At 38.6% G+C, this 21,920-nt stretch overlaps 2 protein-coding genes and 2 non-coding genes across 7 annotated transcripts; 1 reads left to right on the forward strand and 3 right to left on the reverse strand.

Annotated features, from left to right (window-relative positions):
* Nucleotides 1-745: 745 nt before the first annotated feature.
* On the reverse strand, nt 746-818 carry trnaa-agc (transfer RNA alanine (anticodon AGC)). The gene has a single exon. It is a non-coding gene; the product is annotated as a tRNA-Ala (tRNA).
* A 64-nt stretch (nt 819-882) lies between these two features.
* Nucleotides 883-19,633, forward strand: brd8b (bromodomain containing 8b). Of its 4 annotated transcripts, XM_057349364.1 has the most exons (20): nt 883-968; nt 1,404-1,500; nt 2,746-2,815; nt 2,969-3,018; nt 3,204-3,326; nt 9,690-9,770; nt 9,996-10,060; nt 10,316-10,458; nt 10,532-10,729; nt 10,845-10,956; nt 11,202-11,327; nt 11,558-11,742; nt 12,468-12,959; nt 13,183-13,385; nt 13,685-13,777; nt 13,893-13,961; nt 14,053-14,335; nt 16,022-16,114; nt 17,079-17,123; nt 18,831-19,633. In XM_057349364.1, exons 1-20 carry the CDS (start codon nt 950-952, stop codon nt 18,888-18,890), a joined length of 2,607 nt encoding a protein of 868 aa, XP_057205347.1. In that variant the 5' UTR covers nt 883-949; the 3' UTR covers nt 18,891-19,633. The 4 variants fall into 4 exon arrangements, with proteins under 4 accessions (XP_057205347.1, XP_057205348.1, XP_057205349.1 ...); XM_057349365.1 differs by lacking the exon at nt 17,079-17,123; XM_057349366.1 differs by lacking the exon at nt 16,022-16,114.
* trnaa-agc (transfer RNA alanine (anticodon AGC)) lies at nt 1,763-1,835 on the reverse strand. Its single transcript has one exon. It is a non-coding gene; the product is annotated as a tRNA-Ala (tRNA).
* si:ch211-39i2.2 (DNA damage-inducible transcript 4-like protein-like) lies at nt 18,831-21,695 on the reverse strand. Its single transcript, XM_057349368.1, is given in 2 exon segments — nt 18,831-20,817; nt 21,452-21,695. Coding segments are annotated over 2 exon segments (612 nt in total). The 5' UTR covers nt 21,609-21,695; the 3' UTR covers nt 18,831-20,362.
* Between the last annotated feature and the right edge of the window lie 225 nt (nt 21,696-21,920).

Raw genomic sequence — 21,920 nt, forward strand, 5'->3', positions numbered from 1 at the left:
GTTATTTCAGTAAAGCATAGCCACAATAAAGGCCCGGTTTCACAGACAAGGCTTAAGGCTAGTCTCAGACTAAAAGGAATGTGTGACCTGTCTTAACTGAATATAACTTGCCCAGAAATATCTTAAAATATATCAGTGCCATTGTTTTGTCTCAAGATGCAGACCAGTAATGTATTCTTCTAAGGCATTTTGGCGACATAAAAGCGACATAAATAACTTAATTCAAATAAGGCATGGTTTAAGCTAAACCGTGTCTGTGAAACCGGGCCAAAATGTTCCAGTGAGGCTGCGTTTGAGTGAGTGAGTTTAGCATTTTGCGGTGTGTTGTCGCTCCCTACTGGTCTAAACGTGAACTACACTGTTAAATTGACTGCTTACACTGTTCATAACACAATGTAAATGCAATTCTTACTGTAATAGTTTGTAATGTTCTGAGAATTAGAACCAATGGGTATTTTTAATATTTCACTCACTTGAAATGTTTTCTTCTGTTCTCTTACGAACTAAAGCATTGTTTTAGGTATTGTAAGCAACCAATTAGAACCAATCTATAACATATTAAAATTTCGGAAAAAACAATGGGAAACGTTTTATTTCGAATAATAGAAAATGAGCTGTTTTAGAAATATATGACACCCGTGATTTTGCAATTTTGAGAAAATGGCTTGCATGATACAATGTCTTATCAATTGCTCCGTATTATTGACACTTCAAGAGCTGTAATAATAATAATAATAATAATATTTGGAGGATGCGGGCATCGATCCCGCTACCTCTCGCATGCTAAGCGAGCGCTCTACCATCTGAGCTAATCCCCCGATGTGTCATCTGAGCGTCGAAATATTATTTGTGTGGCACCCTCACGGAGGTGTTTCATCATAATGGTACCGGAAGTGTGTAATGGAAGTGAAGAGAACAAGTCTCGCGGCCTGTTTCAAAAGCGGCGAAAATGTCGACCGGAGTGGGAAGTAAGTATTATTTTATTTCTTTATCAGATTAACCACACAGTCCAGAATAAAAACACTTATTATATTTAACTCTGAAGCATTTTTCCGAACGCGAATTGAGAAGCTGTCGGTTTTGATAATGCAGGGGTGAGTGGTTTGCTTTATGCTAACGTTAGTCCGCTAACATGATAACAAAGACGGTCTGTGTTTACTTTGTTAAGACACATATTCCTCTAGTGTTGTACAAAATGTACTTTTTAAGGGCTGTAGATAAAATATAAAGACTTTGTTTAATAAATTGTTAATTTTGTTTTAAATAACGTTACGTCCCCAGAGAGACGCACAATGAGTGATTTCTGTTAACAGCATTTCCAACGAAAACGTTAAACATGTTTACAAAAACAGCAGTGGTGGACAGATAAGGTGTATTATAACAATATTTAACTGTCCCTGCAGAACACAAGATGCTTTCTTTGGGCCCGACGGAACCCTGGTCGATTCGGGAGAAACTCTGTCTAGCCTCTTCTGTGATGAGAAGTGGAGATCAAAACTGGTACAATATATAATAAAATATAACGTTAATAATCCTAGAACAGTTGTCTTATAACATTTTACATAATTCATGTGTGAAAAATTAATAATAGCCTGTTTCTCTGTTGAGTAATATTCTGAATAGGCTATAGGGAATTATTTAACACCACAGATACATTTATAAACGTTTAGCTGTCTTACTTGTATGAGGTTGAGCTATATTTCGTTGAATGGTGAACTGTGGCGTGTCAAAGATTTTGTAAAAATGTATTTGGAGCAATAATTGGAGGATGCGGGCATCGATCCCGCTACCTCTCGCATGCTAAGCGAGCGCTCTACCATCTGAGCTAATCCCCCTATGTGGGCAGTCTGGGCGTGCTCCCTACAGAGGCAGTGCCCTAAACGGTCCATTTCACTTGTTAAATGTTTAAAACAATTGTTTAATGTATATAATTAGTTTAATATATGTCATATTGTTGAAAAATAATCATATTGTAGTATATAGTATATTTATAATTAATTGTATAATTTAAATCTTTAATGTTACAAGAACAATTTAATATTTTAAACAACCATCTTATTTTAATGTTTAATTATATTATTATATTGTTAAATATATAATTTATATTTTTTCTGGTATTTTTTGTCTAATAATACATTTCAATTAATATTGTAGTATAATGTAGTATGGTTTAGTTATTAGCGTAGTGAGGAGCTGGAGAGTTGCTGTTTATTTTCCTCAGCTATATTAGGAGCTCTATTAGCTGTATTTCGTGGCTGTTCAGGTGAATATTGTTTATTTTGTATTCATGCAAAAGTTACTTAAGGTGCGGTAAAGGTACAGTAGTACCTACACGCCCGTGTGTGCAAAAGATCAGGATGGCACCACCTCCGCCTCATTTGGAGCCAGGAAAAACCCTGCAATTGTTTTGAATTACTTTTTACTTTTACTTTGAGAAACCAAACATTACTGTAAAAATTAAAACATTGTAAATGTGCAACAGTGAAATCATGAAGAACTTAAACCTTTTTCAAGTTATTCATGAATTTCAAGAAATAAAGCAGATTTCAAAATTCAACTTGAATAATGGCGCCATCTTCTGGACGAGAGGCGAAAAACAGATAATATTCTCTGAGGCACTTGCATTAAGAATCAGGAATTTCCCGAATCGCTATTGTTTCTTAAAATTGAAGATCGATTAATATCGAAGAATCTATATTTTTTCCCCAGCCCTATTGAATACAGTATGTTTTGTCTGTTTATCAGGGTTTCTGTAAGCCGAGCCATCAAACCCTTCTCAGAGCCCAGACGACCCCCAGACTGGTTCTCCCAGAAGGTAATCCATAATTACCATCAGTAGCCATTAGTCTGAGTGATGTGTTATAGAGGTGATTCATGTAAGTGTCAGTGCTCTTCTGAGAAGGTAATTCATATTAGTGTCAGTGATTTGCCAAGTGATGTCATTCTGACCTCTCTGTGACCTCTACAGCATTGTGCCTCGCAGTATTCTGAGCTGCTGGAAACCACTGAAGCCCCAAAGTAAGTCTTTCCACCTCTCGCTTTCTCAAATCACCATCAGTAATGTTTAACATACAGTAGTATGTTTGTGTGTGTGTGTGCAAGGCAGTAAAATGAGGAAAAGCAGTTTAATGACTACGTGAAATTTCAGTCTATGATTCAAAGCATATTTGTGAACGTTTTTTTGACATTGATGTTACCTGTAGACGTAAACGTGGCGAGAAAGGTGAGGTGGTCGAGACCATTGAGGACGTGATCGTCCGTCGGCTGACAGCCGAGAGAATCGAAGAACTCAAGAGACTGATCAAAGACACACAGGAGAAATACAGGTACAACTACACCTGTATTTCTGTGCTACATCTGTAATTGTACGCTTACAGGTGTGAAATGCTTATTTAGTTTAAACGCTCACATGCTATAATCCATCTAAAACCACTTTAAATTGCATTCTTAAATTGTATTATTGTGCATGCAATTTCCATGACATCATATTCATTGCAATTAATGCATATAATAGTTGTACTTTATTTTCTTTAAAGTGGCAGTCCGGAAGTTTGGCCTCTTTGTCGCCATCTCAGTTTGAAAAAACATAAAATGTCAGTTATATGCGGAGTTATTTTCTTTACTTGGGTTGTTTTGGCACTGCTGCCAAACACCTCACAGCATCTGTAACACGTGTCTATACCAGATACATCGCGAATCGTTGAAAAACATCACTAATATGTAGTGGTGCAACAGATCAAAAAACTCCGGATCATAGAACGGATTTTTCATTTTTGGATCAGCTAATGTAAATGCTCATCATAGTTTTATTATTATAATATGAACAGTTTAGAGAATTTTATAAAGAAGTTACCTGAAGTTACCCAAAATACCCTGAAGATATCAACAGATTATTTAACAGATTAATAAACAGTTATTTTTTTATATTCTAGGCTATGTCATACAGTATGCATGCATTAGGCCTATTTAAAAAAATGACAATAGGCTATGTATAACAAATAAATATGATATAAACGTGCAATCAGAGTAAACAGCTGACAAATGGATCTCTAGAGATCAGTTTATAAATGTGACAAGTGTTATGATGGCAATCATGGAGTAAGTATTTCGACTGACTTTATCTAATCTCAAATGCGTTAATTAATTAAAAGTGAGCGAGCGGCACGTCAACATTGCCGAAGTGGCGCGTTTTTTGTGGATCGCATATTGCGTCATTTGCGCTTTGACTCAACACAACATTACTTTGACTTTACAGCTAACGTTAGCCTTTACGCAGAGGTTTAAATTGAGATATACGCGAGGATGCCCTTTCATATTGTCGTCATGTCATTGTAACGTACTCGAGATACTGCCGAGAGAGAGCGCGCGAGCGTCGCACGCACATCTGTTTTTTAATATATGATGATTTGCAGTTAATCCGTCGCATGCATTCCGAACCGTAGAGCGCGATCCGTATCACCACTACTAATATAGAATCAATTGTAGGCAGCGTTTATTATCGCGTCACGCCTGATGCAGACAAAAACTCCAAATAACATGGAAAATACCACCTACCCTACATCCTGCAAGTAATGTATCAGAAAAGTGCCACCTGAACACATACCATATCTGCCGCTTTTGTTCTAACTGAATGAAACAAAAACTTAAATCACGCCAGTGACGTCACACCTGTTTGGCTGCACTCCTCTCAGATGTCGGAGCCATGGCGATTAGCTTTTGCTTTAGCGCGGAGCTGTCACTTTAGCTCTCTGGAGCTCGAGGTTACTTTGTTTTTAACAACAGGTGATTCCCCAGATGTAGTCAGCGTTAGAATTTAATAAATTGTGATGTTTACATGATATTGATGATGATTTAAATTCTAAACGACTGTTATAAAAACGAACAACACTCACCCACATTAGTGATGTTTCGTTCGTGAACGAATCTTTTAAGTGAACGAATCGTTCTCGTTCACGAAATGCAATGACTCATATTTCTCGTTCACTGAAATCTCTCCCTCGAGCACAGAGCGTCTTGGCTTAAGAGTGTCTAAAGCACGAGCCAATGGCGTTCGAGAGTGAGCTTTGACAAAGCATACGATTGGTTGAATGTACTGAACGAATACGCCCTTCACTGAACGAGCCTGTGTTTGAGTCTGAACGAGACCCGCTGATTCTCGTTCATGAACGAGCTGTTACTTCTGCCTCGTAAACAAAATGAAAGATGAGGTCTCTTGTTCAGCAAGTACAGAAACGGACACAATGTAAAGATCCTTACGAAAATAATTCAATAATGCAAGCTGATGGTTAAATGTAACAAAGACAAATTAACATTGTCATTTTTATTGCATGGAAAATGTCAAGCCCTGTTTACTCAGTTATTGTACTGCAAGCACAGGTGTTTTGGGTGCATTTTGTATCATTTATTGTTCTTTCAAATAAAAACGACTTCATTACGTTTAATTCATGTCATGCACTTCTCTAAAAACTGTAAAACAGAAAAGTATTGGTTAGCTCTCATTCACGTCACGTCAGCAAATAACATTCAGGTTCCGGCTGTGAAGGGACGTGTAATTGGTTAGATCGTCCACTAAACGAATACGCCCACACTGACCAAGTCACTGTTGAGTCTGAACGAGAGAGAGATAGTGATGGGAAGTTCGGATCATTTTACTGACTGGGATCTTTGAGTCTCGTTCAGCAAAATGAACGAATCTTTTTTCGAGTCATATCGTTCATTTCGTTCATTTTAGCAAAATATAATTAAAATGTTACATGTTACTTTCCTAACACATCTACTACTTATGCAAACGTTGATCACATTACAAACAATACAAAACTATAATGCTATAAGAAACAGAAAAGATTAATTCATTGTTTACCTGGGTCTTTAGTCTATGATTAGCTCACCACACCTCTTATCTGACAAGTCCTTGGGTTTGACTCCTTTGTTCATCACGTGACAGCGTCGTAAGCTAAACCAATGCAGTCAGAGCCGGAAAGAGAATTGATTAGTTCACCTCTCGAGTCTTCGGGTTTGAATCGTTCGTTCTTCTTGAATTCCAGTACAGGACCCATAGAATGTTGCGCAATGCGCATGCGCGACTGAACGAATCACTCCCTAAAGCCTGGCTCAGATTACAGGATTCTCGGCCAGAATTTACCCCGATTTCCCCTCCCGAGAATCTTTGAAAAAATCGGGTCCAGAACCTCGATCGGGTCCGAGTTCGGCCCAGATTATCACGTAATGTGAGGCGTTCACAGATCGAATCTTACACCTCCCGATCTGCTCCGAGAGAAATCGGGGCCGCCCCGATCATATCAAACATGTTTGATATTTAGGATTTTAAATCGGGGTGATGACGTTGGTACTTTCGCAACAGCCAATGAGAGGCACATCTGCAAGGTGACGGAGGTGACTGACAGACCTTTAAAAATGTCGACCGCGAAAGCTCCTGCAAGGGTACGTTGGACAGCGGAGATGGAGAACAACTTGTGGCAACAGCATGATTGTCTATATAATGTATCCTCCAAAACATACCACAACCGCACAGATAAGGAAAAGAGCTGGGGAGAAGTCGCTCGGTTTTAAATGTACCGGGTAAGTTAACTGCTAACGCGCAGCTTGTAGTTTCGTTCAACAGATTGTTATTTGGCTATAGGCATACAGATAACATGCGTTTATGTGTTTGTTTTTATGCTGTATCTTATAATCACATTGGCATTCATCTTTATTCTCGGCAGCAACTATTTTTTTTCTTCCGTTATTTATTAACATTAAACTTAAGCGGCTCGCCCAAAGCACAGTCATAACTTCAGCCCTAGCAAAAAGCATTATAGCACCCCCTGCTCAAAATACGTTCCCGCGGCTTTGGACAGACAGACAGAGAATCATTCAGAGAGCGACAAAGACGTTACACAACCGTTGCCAGGTGAGATCACGTGAAATTAACTTTGCGATGTCCCTTTGTTTACTTCTGTTTCCCGTGAGATGACGTAGAGGCGTCCTCTGGTATGATAATCTTAATATTATCCTGTAGTTTGGGTGTTTAGGATGTCTTTTGATGTGCAATTATGAAATAAAAAAACTTCCAATCAAACTTTCTAAATTTTTATTTTTGCACTTGCTACCTTTGGCTTATTTATAAACACAACTTTACGCCCCAACGTTTTCTTATCTGGACATTTCACATTCATAAATGCAAGTTTACAAAGGGCAAACCTATTTTTGTAGTGCTTGAAAAAGAGATTCAAATGTAGATGTGATGTCAACATCTAAAAATAGTAAACCCATTAAAACGGTTACTATTAGCTCCTTTTACAAAACTGCATATCCTATGGATATGTAAAATATGTGTAATTTAGTTGTACACTGATGAGTGTGAGCTTGTTTAAGATTTTAAATAAGAGAATCTGTCAAGATTCTCCTTATGTGTGTGCTGCAACCAGAATTTTTAATCTTTCCAGATTTTAAAACTCCTGTAGTCTGAGCCAGGTTTAAGATTTTAAATAAGAGAATCTGTTAAGATTCTCCTTATGTGTGTGCTGCAACCAGAATTTGAAATCTGTCAGGATTTTAAAACTCCTGTAGTCTGAGCCAGGCTTTAGACGACTCGTTCTTCCCGAGTCACATTAAAGATTCGTTCAAAAAGAACGAATAGTTCAAGAACGACCCATCACTAGAGAGAGAGATCTCTTCGTGAACGAATTGAACGAACTGGTACATGTCGTTCATGAACGAATTGAACGAGAGTGTACAGTACACGGTAGGTCGGTCATTTAGCACGTGAGTCTCGTTCAGCAATCAGCAGAAAGCGGATGCAAAGCGCAGTTACAAGTAGGCTACTTTACACGCTTGTTTATTTAAAATACATAAACTTTACGTTTAACATAATCCCAGATTTATGAATGTGTAAATGGCCAAACAATTAACTTTTTAATTATGCAGAAAAACCTTGTGCGTTGGTCATCTGAACCACTTATTTTATTTATTTAATGAGTAGATCAGAGACACACATTTTAATAAAGCCTGTAATCAGTTTATACGTCCATTAATACGTACGTTGACATAACACAACTCCTTTTCGCCACCTGCTGGCGTATTATTGAAATGGTGAACGAATCAGTGAACGAATCTGAACGAATCATTTTGGTGAACGAACTGAAAAAGAACGAATCACTCAAATGAATCATAATTCCCATCACTAACCCACATCAGCGCTGCTGCACTCCACACAAGTGATAAACTTTTTTTTATTATACTACAAACATACACAACTCAAAACAACAAAAATAAAATAACAATTACATAAATATAACATATAATAAAATTATAAATTTTATAATATAATTTGAAAAAAGAAATTACAATTTATGTCAGGGGTAAAAAAAATTTTAAGTACATAAATAAAAATTACATAGTGCTTTGTAAGTCTTTTTTGTTTTTGTTTTTTTATATTGCTTAAAGTTTGTCCATATTGTTTCATTTCTCTTAAAAAATGTTCAAAATTTGGCTTAGCTTTAGCCCATTTTTTCACATGAATGTGATATTTACCAAGTAAAATAAAAAGTTGTACCAGAAAAGATATTGTACTTTTAGAACCAATGGTATCTTGTTCAAAAATAAAGATGACATCAAAAAGTTCAATTTGAACTAAAGTTGTAAATAATCTTGAACAAAAATTAGAGACGTCAAACCAAAACATTTTTGAATATATACAATCAAATTTGTTAAACCACAAAAGTCGCAAGAATACTCCAGATCTAATTTGAAACGTTCAAACAATACCTTAATATGATAAATTCTGTGTAATATTTCAAATGATGCCTCTCTCACTTTATTATTTATAAAAAATGTATTTGTTATTACCTATGTTTTTTTCCGATTGATATCTTCAAATTTGGAAGACCAATATACTGTTGAATATGGAATAACATTTTGCTTTAAGACTTTTCTAATATATCTATTACTGCATTTGTCTTTAAAAATATTGATATCACCAACAAATATAAAAAACTAGCTGATTCCTCTCCTTTATGTTTACGGACGTGATGAAATGAAGCAACGAGGAAATTACAAATAATTATTATAAGCTTACCGTTGTGAATTGAGGTAAGATAAGATAATCGTTTTGAACACTGATCTGTCTATGAATTGACTAAATAATTGATTTCTGCTCATTTTTAACCAATAAACGTTAAGGATTGCAGCTTTAAAAACAATAAATTTCAAGTTGAGTTTAGAAAGTGGTGACCAGTTAATAATTATATGTACATACATTTTCTGTTATTTCCATGTAATAGTTAAATAAAAAATTAGGGCTGTCAAACGATTAATCGCGATTAATCGCATCCAGAATAAAAGATTTTGTTTACATAATATATGTCTGTGTACTGTGCATATTAATTTTGTATTTATTAACACAAAAACTTTATTTATTATTCCTATATTTAGGAAATATTTACATGTATTTATTTATATTTACCAATAATTGAAATGATAAATAAACGTTTATAAAAAAAATACTGTATATTTCTCTTAAATATACAGTATGCATGTATGTATATGTGTTTATTAATTGAAAATTAATATGAACACTACACAGACATATATTATGTAAACACAAACTTTTATTCTGGATGCGATTAATCGTTTGACAGCCCTATTAAAAATGTGATACATTTTGTGTTAAATGTCTTTGGTCTCTGCAGAAAACTGAAGAAAGAGGTGGATTTGATACAGACAGGTCACATGGACTCTAAACTGGAGGAGCATTGGGCAGAAATAGAGCTGTGAGATATTTCTTTCCACATTTGTCTCTAGTTGCAGTGTTGTTAGACTGTATACCACCACTCTTTTCAGCCAATCAAATTTGAGAACTGGTTAATATTTATTATGATTCTAGCTAGTTATTAAAAACAGATTCAAACAGCTGACAGAGAGCTATTGGGCTCTGGGTTGTAAATCTCGCAGTGTGTTTGTCAGCATGTGATTGTGTGTGTTTTCTGGCTTGTCAGAAAGAGGAAGCAGGAAGAGGAGGAGGCGGAGCAAAAGAAGCGGGCGACTGAAGCAGCCTATCAGGGTGAGGATTTACTTTCCCATCAGAACAAAAAGTCAATAGCTCAACAAAACAAATAGTTATTTCAAATGAATATTCTCTATGTAACATGTTATTTATATGGTATACAAATATCCAAATTATTTTATTATTGCTATATTACAGCTATTATTTTATAAACACAATAATGTAATAAAAATAATGTATTTTATTATTACGGGCTTATCTCTGGTTTAAATGCTCTGATCAGTATGTAATATTTTATTTCTCCTTTTTCAGTTCGCCAGGCAGCTAAAAACGCACCAAAGAGACTTCCCAGCGTAACGGTACGCTCTCCTCTCGGGGCCTGTTCCCCAAGCATGGACATCCCACAGGCGGACACACCGCAGCCAATGACAGACAAGCCTTGTGTCAGTCCCATGGTCAGTGCACCACCTACTCTTCATGAATCTTTAAACATACCCCTGACTTTGTCTTAATTGTTTGCTGTGTTAGGTCCAGACTCAGGTGGTGCCCGCCTTCATGCCCGTGCCAGAGGCCACAGCCCCGGGACCGAAAGAATCAACTCTGGGTGCTCTGGTCGATGACTCCCCACAGAAGAAGCACCTGACCCCAAAAGCTACACCGCCTCCTTCCCCGCTGCTGTCTGAACTGCTGAAAAAGGGCAGTCTCATACCAGCCAACTCTAGACTGGTATGCCAAAGATGTTTATGTTATACATATTTGTACACATTTATTCATTTAGCGGATGCTTTTATCCAAAGCAACTTTCAACTGAAGAAGGTGTGTATGTTGATCTTTTGGTCAGGCTGTTGAAGGAGAGGTCGCCACGGGTTTGAGTAATGGATCTCATGGAGTTGAGCTTCACACGGCTGCGACTGCAGCTGCTACGGTGCCGACCAATCAGGACATCGCAGCCGGTAAACACACATATTTGTGTTAGTTTTAGTGCTTTTTAAACATCTGTTTAACTTGAAACATTTTAAGTTTTGATTGTCTTAAGCTCTCTTTTGTTTTGCCAAGCATCCTGTTTGTGATTATTAGACATGCATGCTGTATTGTATGTAGTTATGACAGTGTGGTTTCAGCGACGTTTACGTAGCTCTGTGCTTCAGTGTGTGTGAGTTTGTATCGCTATATATGTGTGTGTGTGTCTTTGTGTCAGATGTTCCTACGTTATCTCGTCTGTTGGAGAGCTCCACCCCAGCGCAGCAGCCTGTCAGCGCTGACCCCCCTAAGCCCCCTACGGTTGTCCCCCCAGCTCCAGATCACCTCTCTGTGCCCAACGCAGGTCTCTATCTATGATTTCGTCTCCTCAGAATTCTTTCTGTAGGGCGGTTGAGTCTTATATGTTTCATGTTTGTGTCACGGGATGTGCTACATCTGGAAAATGGTTTGGTTCTTTTCTCCAGTTAAAGCCGACCTTAGTTTTTCTCTTTTTAAAAGAATTCAGCACTTCATCTTTAGAGGACTTTAAAGAAAGAAATGAGTTTTAATAAGAGCATGGATATGTGTGTGTAGGGACAGCAGCCGTGGCTGAAGGTTCTGGAGCGGAGGCCGTGATGGCAAGCTCGTCCACGCCGGCGGAGGTTGAGGAGAAAGAGGCCGAGCTGGTAGAGGAGGACACAGTGGTGTCTGTGTCATACATGGCTCATGAACTCGACCTGGAGACGGTGGGAGACATCATCGCTATCATAGAAGAGAAGGTATACAGAAATTATTCAAGACAGTTGGTAACAGCATAGACATTAATGATCAATCAACTTTTTTTCAGAAAGATCATAAATGCATTTATATATCAAGATAATATGTTTAAAAAGCTTTTAAAACACAACTTAATAAAGAAACATAAAATATCTAATAATAGACGATTCATTAAATATGTACTTTGTATTTAAGTATACAGCCACTGAGAAAATTAAGAGACCGTTACTAAATCAGTTTTTCTGGTTTAAAAAATTACTTATTAATACAAATATTGTTTCTATTTGCATTTATTTGCAGAAAACAACAGAAAAGATGCTCTGTATTTTTTCAGACCTAAAATATTGGCTTTTAAGCAATACAACAGTAATATTTGTGTTTTTGTATTTAGGTAAAGAAAAAAAAAAATGATGTGATAACCTGGATTTTTATCACAGTTTTCATGTGTCTTGACATGCTTTTGGATGTCTTTCACATTGCTGTTGGATGACTTCGTGTCATTCCTGAGGTTTAATTTTATTGAAATACAACAAACACTGATCTGGAACAGCCACAATACATCTAGAAATGATGATTAAATGAAAACTTGGACTTGGTCTCTTAAATTTTTTCAGGGCTGTATGTGACGCATCACCTTTTTATAATTTAAAACCTCCTCCTTTCTGTTGGCAATTCTTGAATAATAATAATATTAAAAATAAAAACAATGTAAATGTATATGTCTCAGGTGGATGACCCTGTAGAAGCTCTGGATGCTGCTGCAGTAGAAGCTGCTCTCTCTCTCTGTGAAGACCCCGCGGTCGGAGGCCACCCGCTTACCAGCCCCTGGGAGTCCCAGACTTTTAAGGCTGCTGAACCAGAGCCAAACGTCCAGGAGAGCGCCGCCCCTGTGGTCCTGGAGACTGTTCCAGACCCTGTGGGTGTACAAGGAGAAATGGAGGTTCTGGTTGAGGAAACAGAAAAAACAGAGGTGGCCAATGGGGTGACCGAGGACTCCGTGGTGACCGCCGCCCCTGATGCAGAGCAGAGCCAGGATCCTGAGGTTAAGATGGAGGCGGAGAGGGAAGCAGAAGGGGAAGATGGGATAGAGGAGGCACCGGAGGAGAACAGAACCCCAAGTCCAGCTGTGAAGTGCGAGGGGGAGGATTGGGTTCAGCCAGAGACCGCCACACCCTGTTTGGATTCCGAGGACAGCTCGGCATCAGCAAAAGATTCAAAGGTATCAGTATTAACACAGCAGCAATCCATCACCCAGCTTAAATAGTTCAAAAGTCTTCTGTATCACACATCTGCACCTAGTACTGCTGCGTCATCTCGCCTTAAACTCATTAGCCGATAATATTGCATACTCTTGGCACTGTGAAACACATTGTGTACGCAAATCATCATCTGTTTAAGTTTCTTTGTGATTGATGTCTTGTTTTCGTGCTGTCGTGCCGTAGGAGGTGAAGGAAGAGGATGGAGGCAGTGAAGTAGATGTGGATGAAGGGATGGAGATGAAGGAATGTGCAGACGGAGATGGAGAGGGGCCGTATCTCTCAGAGGTAGATCCTCCTGCCAGTGAGAGTGAAGATGGATACGGCAGTCACTCTCAGCGCTACACTACAGCGGACTCCACAGCCAGCAGTCCTGCATCATCGCAATTGTGAGTCTGTGTTAAAATTCTGTCATCATTTATTGAACCTGTATATGACTCTCTTTTCTGTGGAACCCAAAAGAAGATATTTTGAGAAATGTCTCAGTGGTTTTGTGTCCAAACACTGGAAGTCAATGCTGTTTGGTTACCAACGTTCTTCAAAATATATTCTTTTGTGATTTGCTAAAGAAAGTCGTACAGGTTTGACATATGAGGGTCAATAAACGATGAAAGAATTTTCATTTCTGGGTGAACTATCACTTTAAGTCTTTTCAAGCCAGTTAAAGGGGTCTTGAATTCTCTCTCAGTTCCATGTGCAGTGAAGATCAAGAAGCACTGCAAGCTCAGAAGATCTGGAAGAAGGCCATCATGCTGGTGTGGCGGGCAGCAGCCAATCACAGGTAACCGTATTACTCTATATTGTTATTTATATTCCTCAGTTGATGTTATACGATAACCATGGTCCTCCAGAAAGTGTTTGTGTGTGTAATGTAATCTTTGCATTGTTGTAACCAGGTATGCGAGTGTATTTCTGCAGCCGGTCTCCGATGACATCGCCCCCGGTTATCACAGCATCGTACATAGGTACCCAACTGAGACTGTCACAGATATGATGCATATAATTCTGTGTTTGTGGATTTGGCTCGTGATATATCTGTTCTTACTTCTCCCTCAGACCCATGGATCTGTCCGCTATCAAGAAAAACATAGAGTCGGGCCAGATTCGTACGACGGCGGAGTTCCAGCGTGACATCATGCTGATGTTCCAGAACGCTGTGATGTACAACAGCTCGGATCACGACGTGTACCACATGGCCCTGGAAATGCAGAGAGACGTTCTCGAGCAGATCCAGCAGTTCTTGGCCACGCAGCTGATCATGCAGACGTCTGAATCGGGCATCGGCACCAAGAGTCTGCGCGGGAGGGAGGCAAACCGCAAGCAAGACCCGAACGAGAAGGTTAGAGATGCACATGTACAATCACACAAACGCAAACCCAGCGCTATCGAGTGGACCTAAAACCCTGGTACGAAGGTTGGAGGTACAACACAATATCCCACACGGCGTTAAAATGTCTCCAAATATGTGGAAGGAAAGTTTAGAAACATCAAAGAAGCAGAAAGTTTTCTAGGTTAAGTGAAGAGCATATGTAGACATGAAGAGAAATATAACATCTAGAACAGAGATAAACCTCTTAGGATTTGGGCTGAGATCCCTTTCAGAGATCAGGCTACAAGCTTCAAGAGCTGTCAAGAACAGAACATACATACAAAATACATGAGAGTCTGTGGACATCTGAAGTGAAGTGTAGTGGACAGCGAAACATCTCAAGACAAGAGAGCCCAAAGTCAGATTTGGATAGTAAGAACAGCTCTTTTGATGAATCTGCAAACCGCCCAGCCAGCATCTACAACTTGAAGTCCAAATGAGATCAAAGAGACGACTAGAATATAAGCAGTCACAAGCTGAAATGGCCTGGATGGGCATCAGCGAAAATCTTATAATGTCTTTTGGCTTTAGACCTAATGGCAGTCAATACACGCAAAGTGGATTTTGCACCAAGAGCCGCGTATGTCATTGTTGTGATACACAAAGGTAATCATCACAAATTGATTTTCCTGCATCGTAATGGGAGGACAGGGCTGTAGTTGTCGGTTCAGCACAAGAGCCCTTGGGCGAAGTTTTATTTAAAATCCAAAACTGCAGCAGTGCAGGAAAAAGTTTCAACGTCCAAATCCTGTGGCGGTCAGGAAGTCAGAAATGCTCATTCAGAACTGATTCACTGTCTGCTTCTGTCGGGTGACTCATACTGAGAAAAGTCTGGGTTTGTATTTCACCCTGATATAAAAAAATCAAGAGATTTTTTCCCAAATGTTCATTACTGTAATGGGACAATAATCTCATTCACATTACTGGAATACAATAAGAAATATAATCCTGTTTTAACACAATAATTTAATAAGATTTATTTAATTATTATATTTACAAATATTGTTATTTTAATTATTAATTTTTGGTTTTAGTTAAATGCTTTGTTTGGTTATGAACAAATAAATCAGTTATTGAACAAGCACATAAAAAGTACAACGGTGAACTTATGATAATGTTTAAGGGACAGTTAACCCCAAAATAAACCATTCTGTCACCACCCTCAGGTTGTTTCAAACACGTATAAATTACTTTGTTCTGATGAACACCGAGAAAGATATTTTGAAGAATGTTAGTAATTTTCAGTTCTGGAACATCGCTGACCACCATAGTAGGAAAAAATAAAATGGTAGTTAAAGGTGCCCCAGAACTGTTCCTAAATTCCTAAATCTCACTTTGTGTTCAACAGAACAAAAAATATACAATATTTTTTTCTACTATGGTAGTAAATAATGTCCCAGAACTGAAAATGATTAACATTCTTCCAAATATCTTTCTCTTCATCAGAACAAAGTCATTTATACAGGTTTGAAACATCCTGAGGGTGAATAAATGATGACAGAATTCTTGACAGGTTTCGTCAGATGAATACACAGCTTGTGTACATAACCTAACTCCAAAACAGATTTTTGTCCTCTACACACACTCACGTATTCTGCTGAAGTCCCTGATCGTAGGGTTAGCGTAACGTGCACTAACACACAGTCTCGTATATAGACCCTGAGTCCTGCACACAAAGACCCTCATTTAGAGCCAGAACCACCAGCGAGAAGCAAAAGGAACAACTCCAAACAAGACACAAATGAGAAGGTCAGTGATGTACACACACACACACACACACACACACACACACACAGAGGTGAGAATCAAGGGTGTTATATGTGAGACGAACAATCACAATGATATTAACATGCACTGCTACGGGATTTCATGTGGCATTCTCACTATAAATCTTATTGGGAAACAGGTCATAAACATCAATATTGTGTGCATGCGAACCTGCTGGCAGTGTGATGTGTGTACGTGTTGGGATAAACAGCCTGTTTCTGAATCTTTGTGATTGTAAAACGCACACCAGACCAAAGTTAAGTCATAGTCTTATGTTTTTTGTTTGCATGGTTTTGTTTAGAGGTGATTTTTTCACACCGAGCCGAATGAAACGTGTCTCAGATCATTCACATTATGGACAGTCATTTTGTCATCACCATACTTTGAGTTTATGCTGGAGTACTGCAGTCGTCATGGAAACGGTTGAAACACATCATTCCTTCATCCGGTTAACACACACAACTCAGTCCATCCCACAATCCTCTCTTTCATTCCTTCACTGTCTTTCTTGCTTCTCTGTTTAAACCCCTCTTCCTCATCTGTGTCTATCTGTTTTTGTAGTATGATGCGATGTCTCTGATGTAGGGTTGGTATTTAAAATATAATATATTACATATATATATATATGTATATATTATATTATTATAATTATACTATATATGAATTATATATAATATTTTATATAAATAACTTATATTCACATGAACTTACTGGGATGTAAGAATCACACCGCCCAACCCCGGCGTGTTTCATCTCATGATCAGAGATCTTTTGGTTAGTTTACTGTTGCTGTCTGCTTTGCTTTCTTGCTCTGCTGAAAACATCTCTTTAGAGTGCTCAGCGTTACATGTCTTTCTCTCTGCCTGTGGGTTTTCATAGGTTAGCTGTTAAATGCTAAACGTATGTTTAGGTTTCTCTTTTTCTCACTTTGCTGTTTGTCCTACAGGACAGCCTCTCCATGGCATCTCCTGCTTTTCTTCTCTCTCTTTTTGTAAGTATCCAGGCTGAAGATGTTTCCTGTCCCCTCTTGCCAAACACAAACACACACAAAACGATACACAAACACTGATTGGCTAGAGCTTCATGACTCCAGCAAAAGGTTAAACTCCATTATGAATTTACAACGGTTACCGTAAGTTGTTTGGCTGTTTATTACCTGATCGTACTATTGAATGTTTTGCATTACTGTTGTAAATATTTTTAATGATCTCCAAGATAATCAGATATGCTAAATAATGCCAGTTTTGTTGACTTCAGTTTACTATTAACACACTTGATCTTATTAACAATAACAAAATCTTGTGCTCTTTCACTGTTGTTAGGCTTTACCTGTTCTTTTCTAGCTCAAACTCTTTTTGAGCGCTTTTGATAACTTCTTATTGCTGCGCTTGTCAAGTAAGGGTGGCAGAATATACCGGTATTGAAGGAATAGTTCACCCCAAAATTAAAGTTTTGTCATTATTTGCTCGCCCTCCATTTGTTACAAACCTGTATACTACCGGTATATTTCTTTGTTGTGCTGAACACAAATTAAGATATTTTAATGAAAGTTTGTAACTTAGCCGTTTTGGGTCACCATTGACTCCCATAGTAGTCTTTTGTCCCACTATGGGAGTCAATGGTGACCCAAAACGGCTTGGTTCCAAACTTTTCATTTTTGGCTGAACTATTCCTTTAACAACAATTGATAAGTGATATTAATAACTGTGATTATTGATACTGTTTTACTTCTACAATTATGACATTGTATATCATCTAGACCCAGTATCTGGTTGACGCTTCAACATAGTTGTTGGTGGTATAACACCCATTTAACATTTTGCCTTAAGACACACGATATGCCCATACTTCATGGCCAAAAAAAAGACAAAATCCTAAATAAATAAATGATCAGTCAAGTTCATCTGTAGAAACTTTCATTAGATTTCACGCTATTAATGTTATAGAGGGTATGGACGTGGTCACTTTACCACATGAGTGCACCCCACTGGGTGACAAAACACCCCGCAAAATGACTGCTTACAATATCAGGAAACATTTCAGTGTCCAGGAACACGTGCTGCGTCCGAAATCGCATACTGTGACAGTACTTACTGAATTTGAAAAAGTACCTACCTATCGGCCGTTAAAACAGTACGCTCTATATAGTGTGAGTGGGAGTAGTATGAATACATTTCACTACGCACTGGTTAACTGGCCAATCGTAGCACACCTCGCTTTTCTGCGCGCTTCAGAGAGGCGGGGCAAAGAGGAGATACAAACATGCATGGTCATATGACTCCTTTAAAGTTTTCCACTATATTTATTTGATTTACTTTTGAAATTTGACCGTTGCTCATCTCCCATGGCATCATGGGATAGAGAAGTGTCCATCCGATCCACACTCACGAATCTCGGCGGAAGTAGTAGACCCCAAGTAGCCACCCAGGGTAGCTTGTCCCAGGGCGTGTCCCGACACGTTCACGCGGGAAAGTGATTGGCTATGTCATGATAATCATGTAATGCAAATCAGATATTGTGATCACCTGTGTTACCTCCTGCTCCTGCTAAATGAAGTGCTTATTTCTTAATAGCAAACACATACACACACATCAGGTAATAGTTTCAGAACTGATTGTCTGGTGTGTTAGGACAGTAGATGACATGCTGTGTTTTGATTGGCTCATGTGTTGTGCCTCTTTGTGTTCTGCTCTTTCAGGACGGAGGCACCAGAGGGCGCCGCAGTGCCATAGAGGCCGATATGAAGATGAAAAAGTGAACAAAGAATTTCACTGCAGCTATGAGAAAAATTGAAATGGGCTTTAATTACTCGTTTCTTCAAGATTTTCTGGCTAAGTGTAGTTGCTTGAGGTTTGATTTAGCGAATCAGCTGTCTTTAAAGATCCAGATAAACAGACACTGGACACAAGGGACATTTTACCTCCATGATGAGAGACTTTAAGGGCTTGACACCTGTCAAACCTCAACGGTCACAGAATTTGTAGCCCACACGTAGATCTGAAATACAGGTCTGATAGAAGACCCACAGGACGGGTCAGACTGACTTCTCCGGCACTTTCATTGAAGCTTGGAGGAGTTCATTAGTTTAACTGTTGTTAGCTTACTGGCCTCTTAATGTCTATGTGGAATGTATTAGCATCATGACCAGTTGATGGTTACAATGTCACTCCTTTACAAGCCATTTTAAGACAAAGATTTCCGTCGCCTTATTGAAACACTTTGTGCTGTGTTGGTAGCAAATAAACACTGAATAACAGAAACGAGCAATAGAAATGAAAGCTGTTATTTTAAACTGGACTCTTTCTTTTGTTTTCTGTCTGGAAAAAAACGAATATTGATACTTTCAAATTAAACGTTTTTTTTTGGTCTGCAAAGCTTAAAGTGAAAATTAAGACACCTGTGCGTTTAGAAAGAACATATAGTTTTGTACAGGGTCTGTGTACAGTGCTTTTGTATATTGTGTTGTGAATTGATTTAATAAAACATAAGTATGCAAATAAACATTGTATGAGTTCTTTAGGTATTCTTTATTAAACTTGTGTGGTACTTTCAAAACGTAGTTACAAACGATTCAGTAGTGTTTTTGGAAGACAATACCAGCTTGTCCCTTTCATTTTCAGGAAAACACACTCGTAACAATTCCCAATGACATCAATATACAGCATCAGAGTGATTCGTACATGAACCGCCCTGTGTCCCTGAGCATCTGTGCAAACAATACTTTATAAAAGTAACACCCTTTTAAGTTGGGGAGCATCAGTTTCAGCGGGTGACTATAGTGTCTTTCACAGATTGAAGTGTTTGACGTTTTATAAGAATTTTTTAAGGTCATTAACATTTCACATAAGTTAACAGAGTTAACAGATCAGTGAATTGTGTAAATTCAACCAATGATATGTTAATTGTGCATAATGCAATAAGGTTTCGTGAAAGTTATAAGATACACAAGACAACTTTTAAAGACATTTAGTGCATTCTGAATTAAACTAATGTAACCATTTTGTGTGCAGTTTGTAACTATAGTGTCTGTGTATGTTGTCTTTCATGTAGTTGTCTTTTTTATCATTTCTACTGTTAAGCACTTCAGTCCACTCGGTTGTTTTTAAATGTGCCAAATCATTGAATTTGGGCTGAGACTTGAGTTGATAAGAAACAATGTCCTATGACTTGAAGTTTGAACATTATCCAAACTTACCCCCTTTCCCTATTTTGCACAAATCTTGTTCAGCCTTAATAAAATTCAAGTACAACAGGAGTGGCGGATGAGTAAAGCTTCCGTTTAATCAGCCGGTATTCCCGTCTCAGGCTGAGAACTTTCCCACCACCGAACAGGACCTTGAGGGGCGGCCATCCATCCACATCAGGCCGTAAGATGATTGACAGCTCGAATGTGGGCGTCAGACTCTCATCGGGCGTCACGGTGCCCAGCTTCTATAGTGTGCCCTTGTTTTCGATAAACAGGTGTATTAAAGCGCCGCGGATCCCGCATGGATCATCCACCGACGCGCGCAGGATGTCTCCAGCCACGCGCTCGGTCATGCGCCTGGGCAAACGCAGTTCCTGACAGCGCAAACTCGCCTTTTTGGCATCAAAAAGGCACTTTTCAATGCGTTTGGAGAGTTCGAGCTGAAGAAGAAACCCGTCCTCGCCTTCTTCCTCTTCCAAACTGCACTGGGACCCAAGACCTGAGTAAGTAAAAGCGAAGAATGTGTCACGGTCAGCTGATCAGAGGCGGAATTATGAGCATCAGCAGTTTGTAGTGACTAGGCATATTAGATTGTTATGTGCGATATATATATAGGCCTACAGTCACGTGTCATCACCTGATCTGAAATGACATGCCCTGCTAAAAATAGAAACTGTCATAGGAATAGTAATCTAATGGTTATAACGGGAATTGTATTGGTATAGAAACTCCCAATATGGGTCTCTGTGGGTGGGATGTTATCTGGTGGATGGAACCAATAAGACATCGTTAAATCCCACTGGAATAAATATTTTTTGTAATGGTTTTAATGGTTAAAAGCTGATATATGTAGCGGAAGCCTACATTTTGTTGTCACGTTTGGAGTAACATAAGACGGGGTAAGTTGTCACAGTGGGAACCTGCCGTTTATTGACTAATTTGAGAGGAACGCCTATTTGAGTTATCTTTTAAGTTTAAGGTGAAAAGACAAACACTATAAAATTACAACATTTAAAAGATTAACCCGAAAGTAAAACTCTTAATGGTAAAATCTGCATTTACAGCACTTTCCTGAGTGACAACTTGCCCCGGTGGTTCTACAGTATAAATAGATCATTCCAAAATATACTTACTTGATGAGCTTTGTGCTTTCATGAGTCTGCCGCAGGGGCTTAATTTCTCTTTGTCTGACTCGAAGTCCTGAAGAAATCTCAAACTGTCCACTAAGTTTTCCTGCTCGGACCTGCCGGCCATCCCGTTGCCAAACACCAGAGCTTGTGTATAGACCATTTCACCGTTTCCTCCGCGAGCCCGCCCACCTCTTCCACAAAGAGTTTCGTTGATCCTTCCATGAATGCGAGAGAATGAAGTGTGTCGTCTGTCATTGCGGTCTGTATTTATATGTCTGGGTTGCATCAGCTGAGGTTTGTGGGCGGGGCTCTCGGGCACGGGCGTATTACGCAAACCCTTCAGAGGTTAGATCAGACTGGTTCGATCCGAGTCGTGCAACCTATTTAAGTATTGCGTTGACTGCATTTTTCTGATATAATGTAATATAATCTATAATAATTTTTACTTTTTTAAGTTTTTAAAGTTGTTCTG

This window comes from Triplophysa rosa, linkage group LG13, assembly GCF_024868665.1.
Source record: "Triplophysa rosa linkage group LG13, Trosa_1v2, whole genome shotgun sequence".
NCBI classification, from domain to species: domain Eukaryota; kingdom Metazoa; phylum Chordata; class Actinopteri; order Cypriniformes; family Nemacheilidae; genus Triplophysa; species Triplophysa rosa.

Coding starts and splice junctions, on each gene's coding strand:
- brd8b (XM_057349364.1), top strand. Junction 10,459..10,531: donor AGCCTTGTGTCAGTCCCATG/GTCAGTGCACCA, acceptor TTGCTGTGTTAG/GTCCAGACTCAGGTGGTGCC. Junction 11,743..12,467: donor TCGCTATCATAGAAGAGAAG/GTATACAGAAAT, acceptor TATATGTCTCAG/GTGGATGACCCTGTAGAAGC.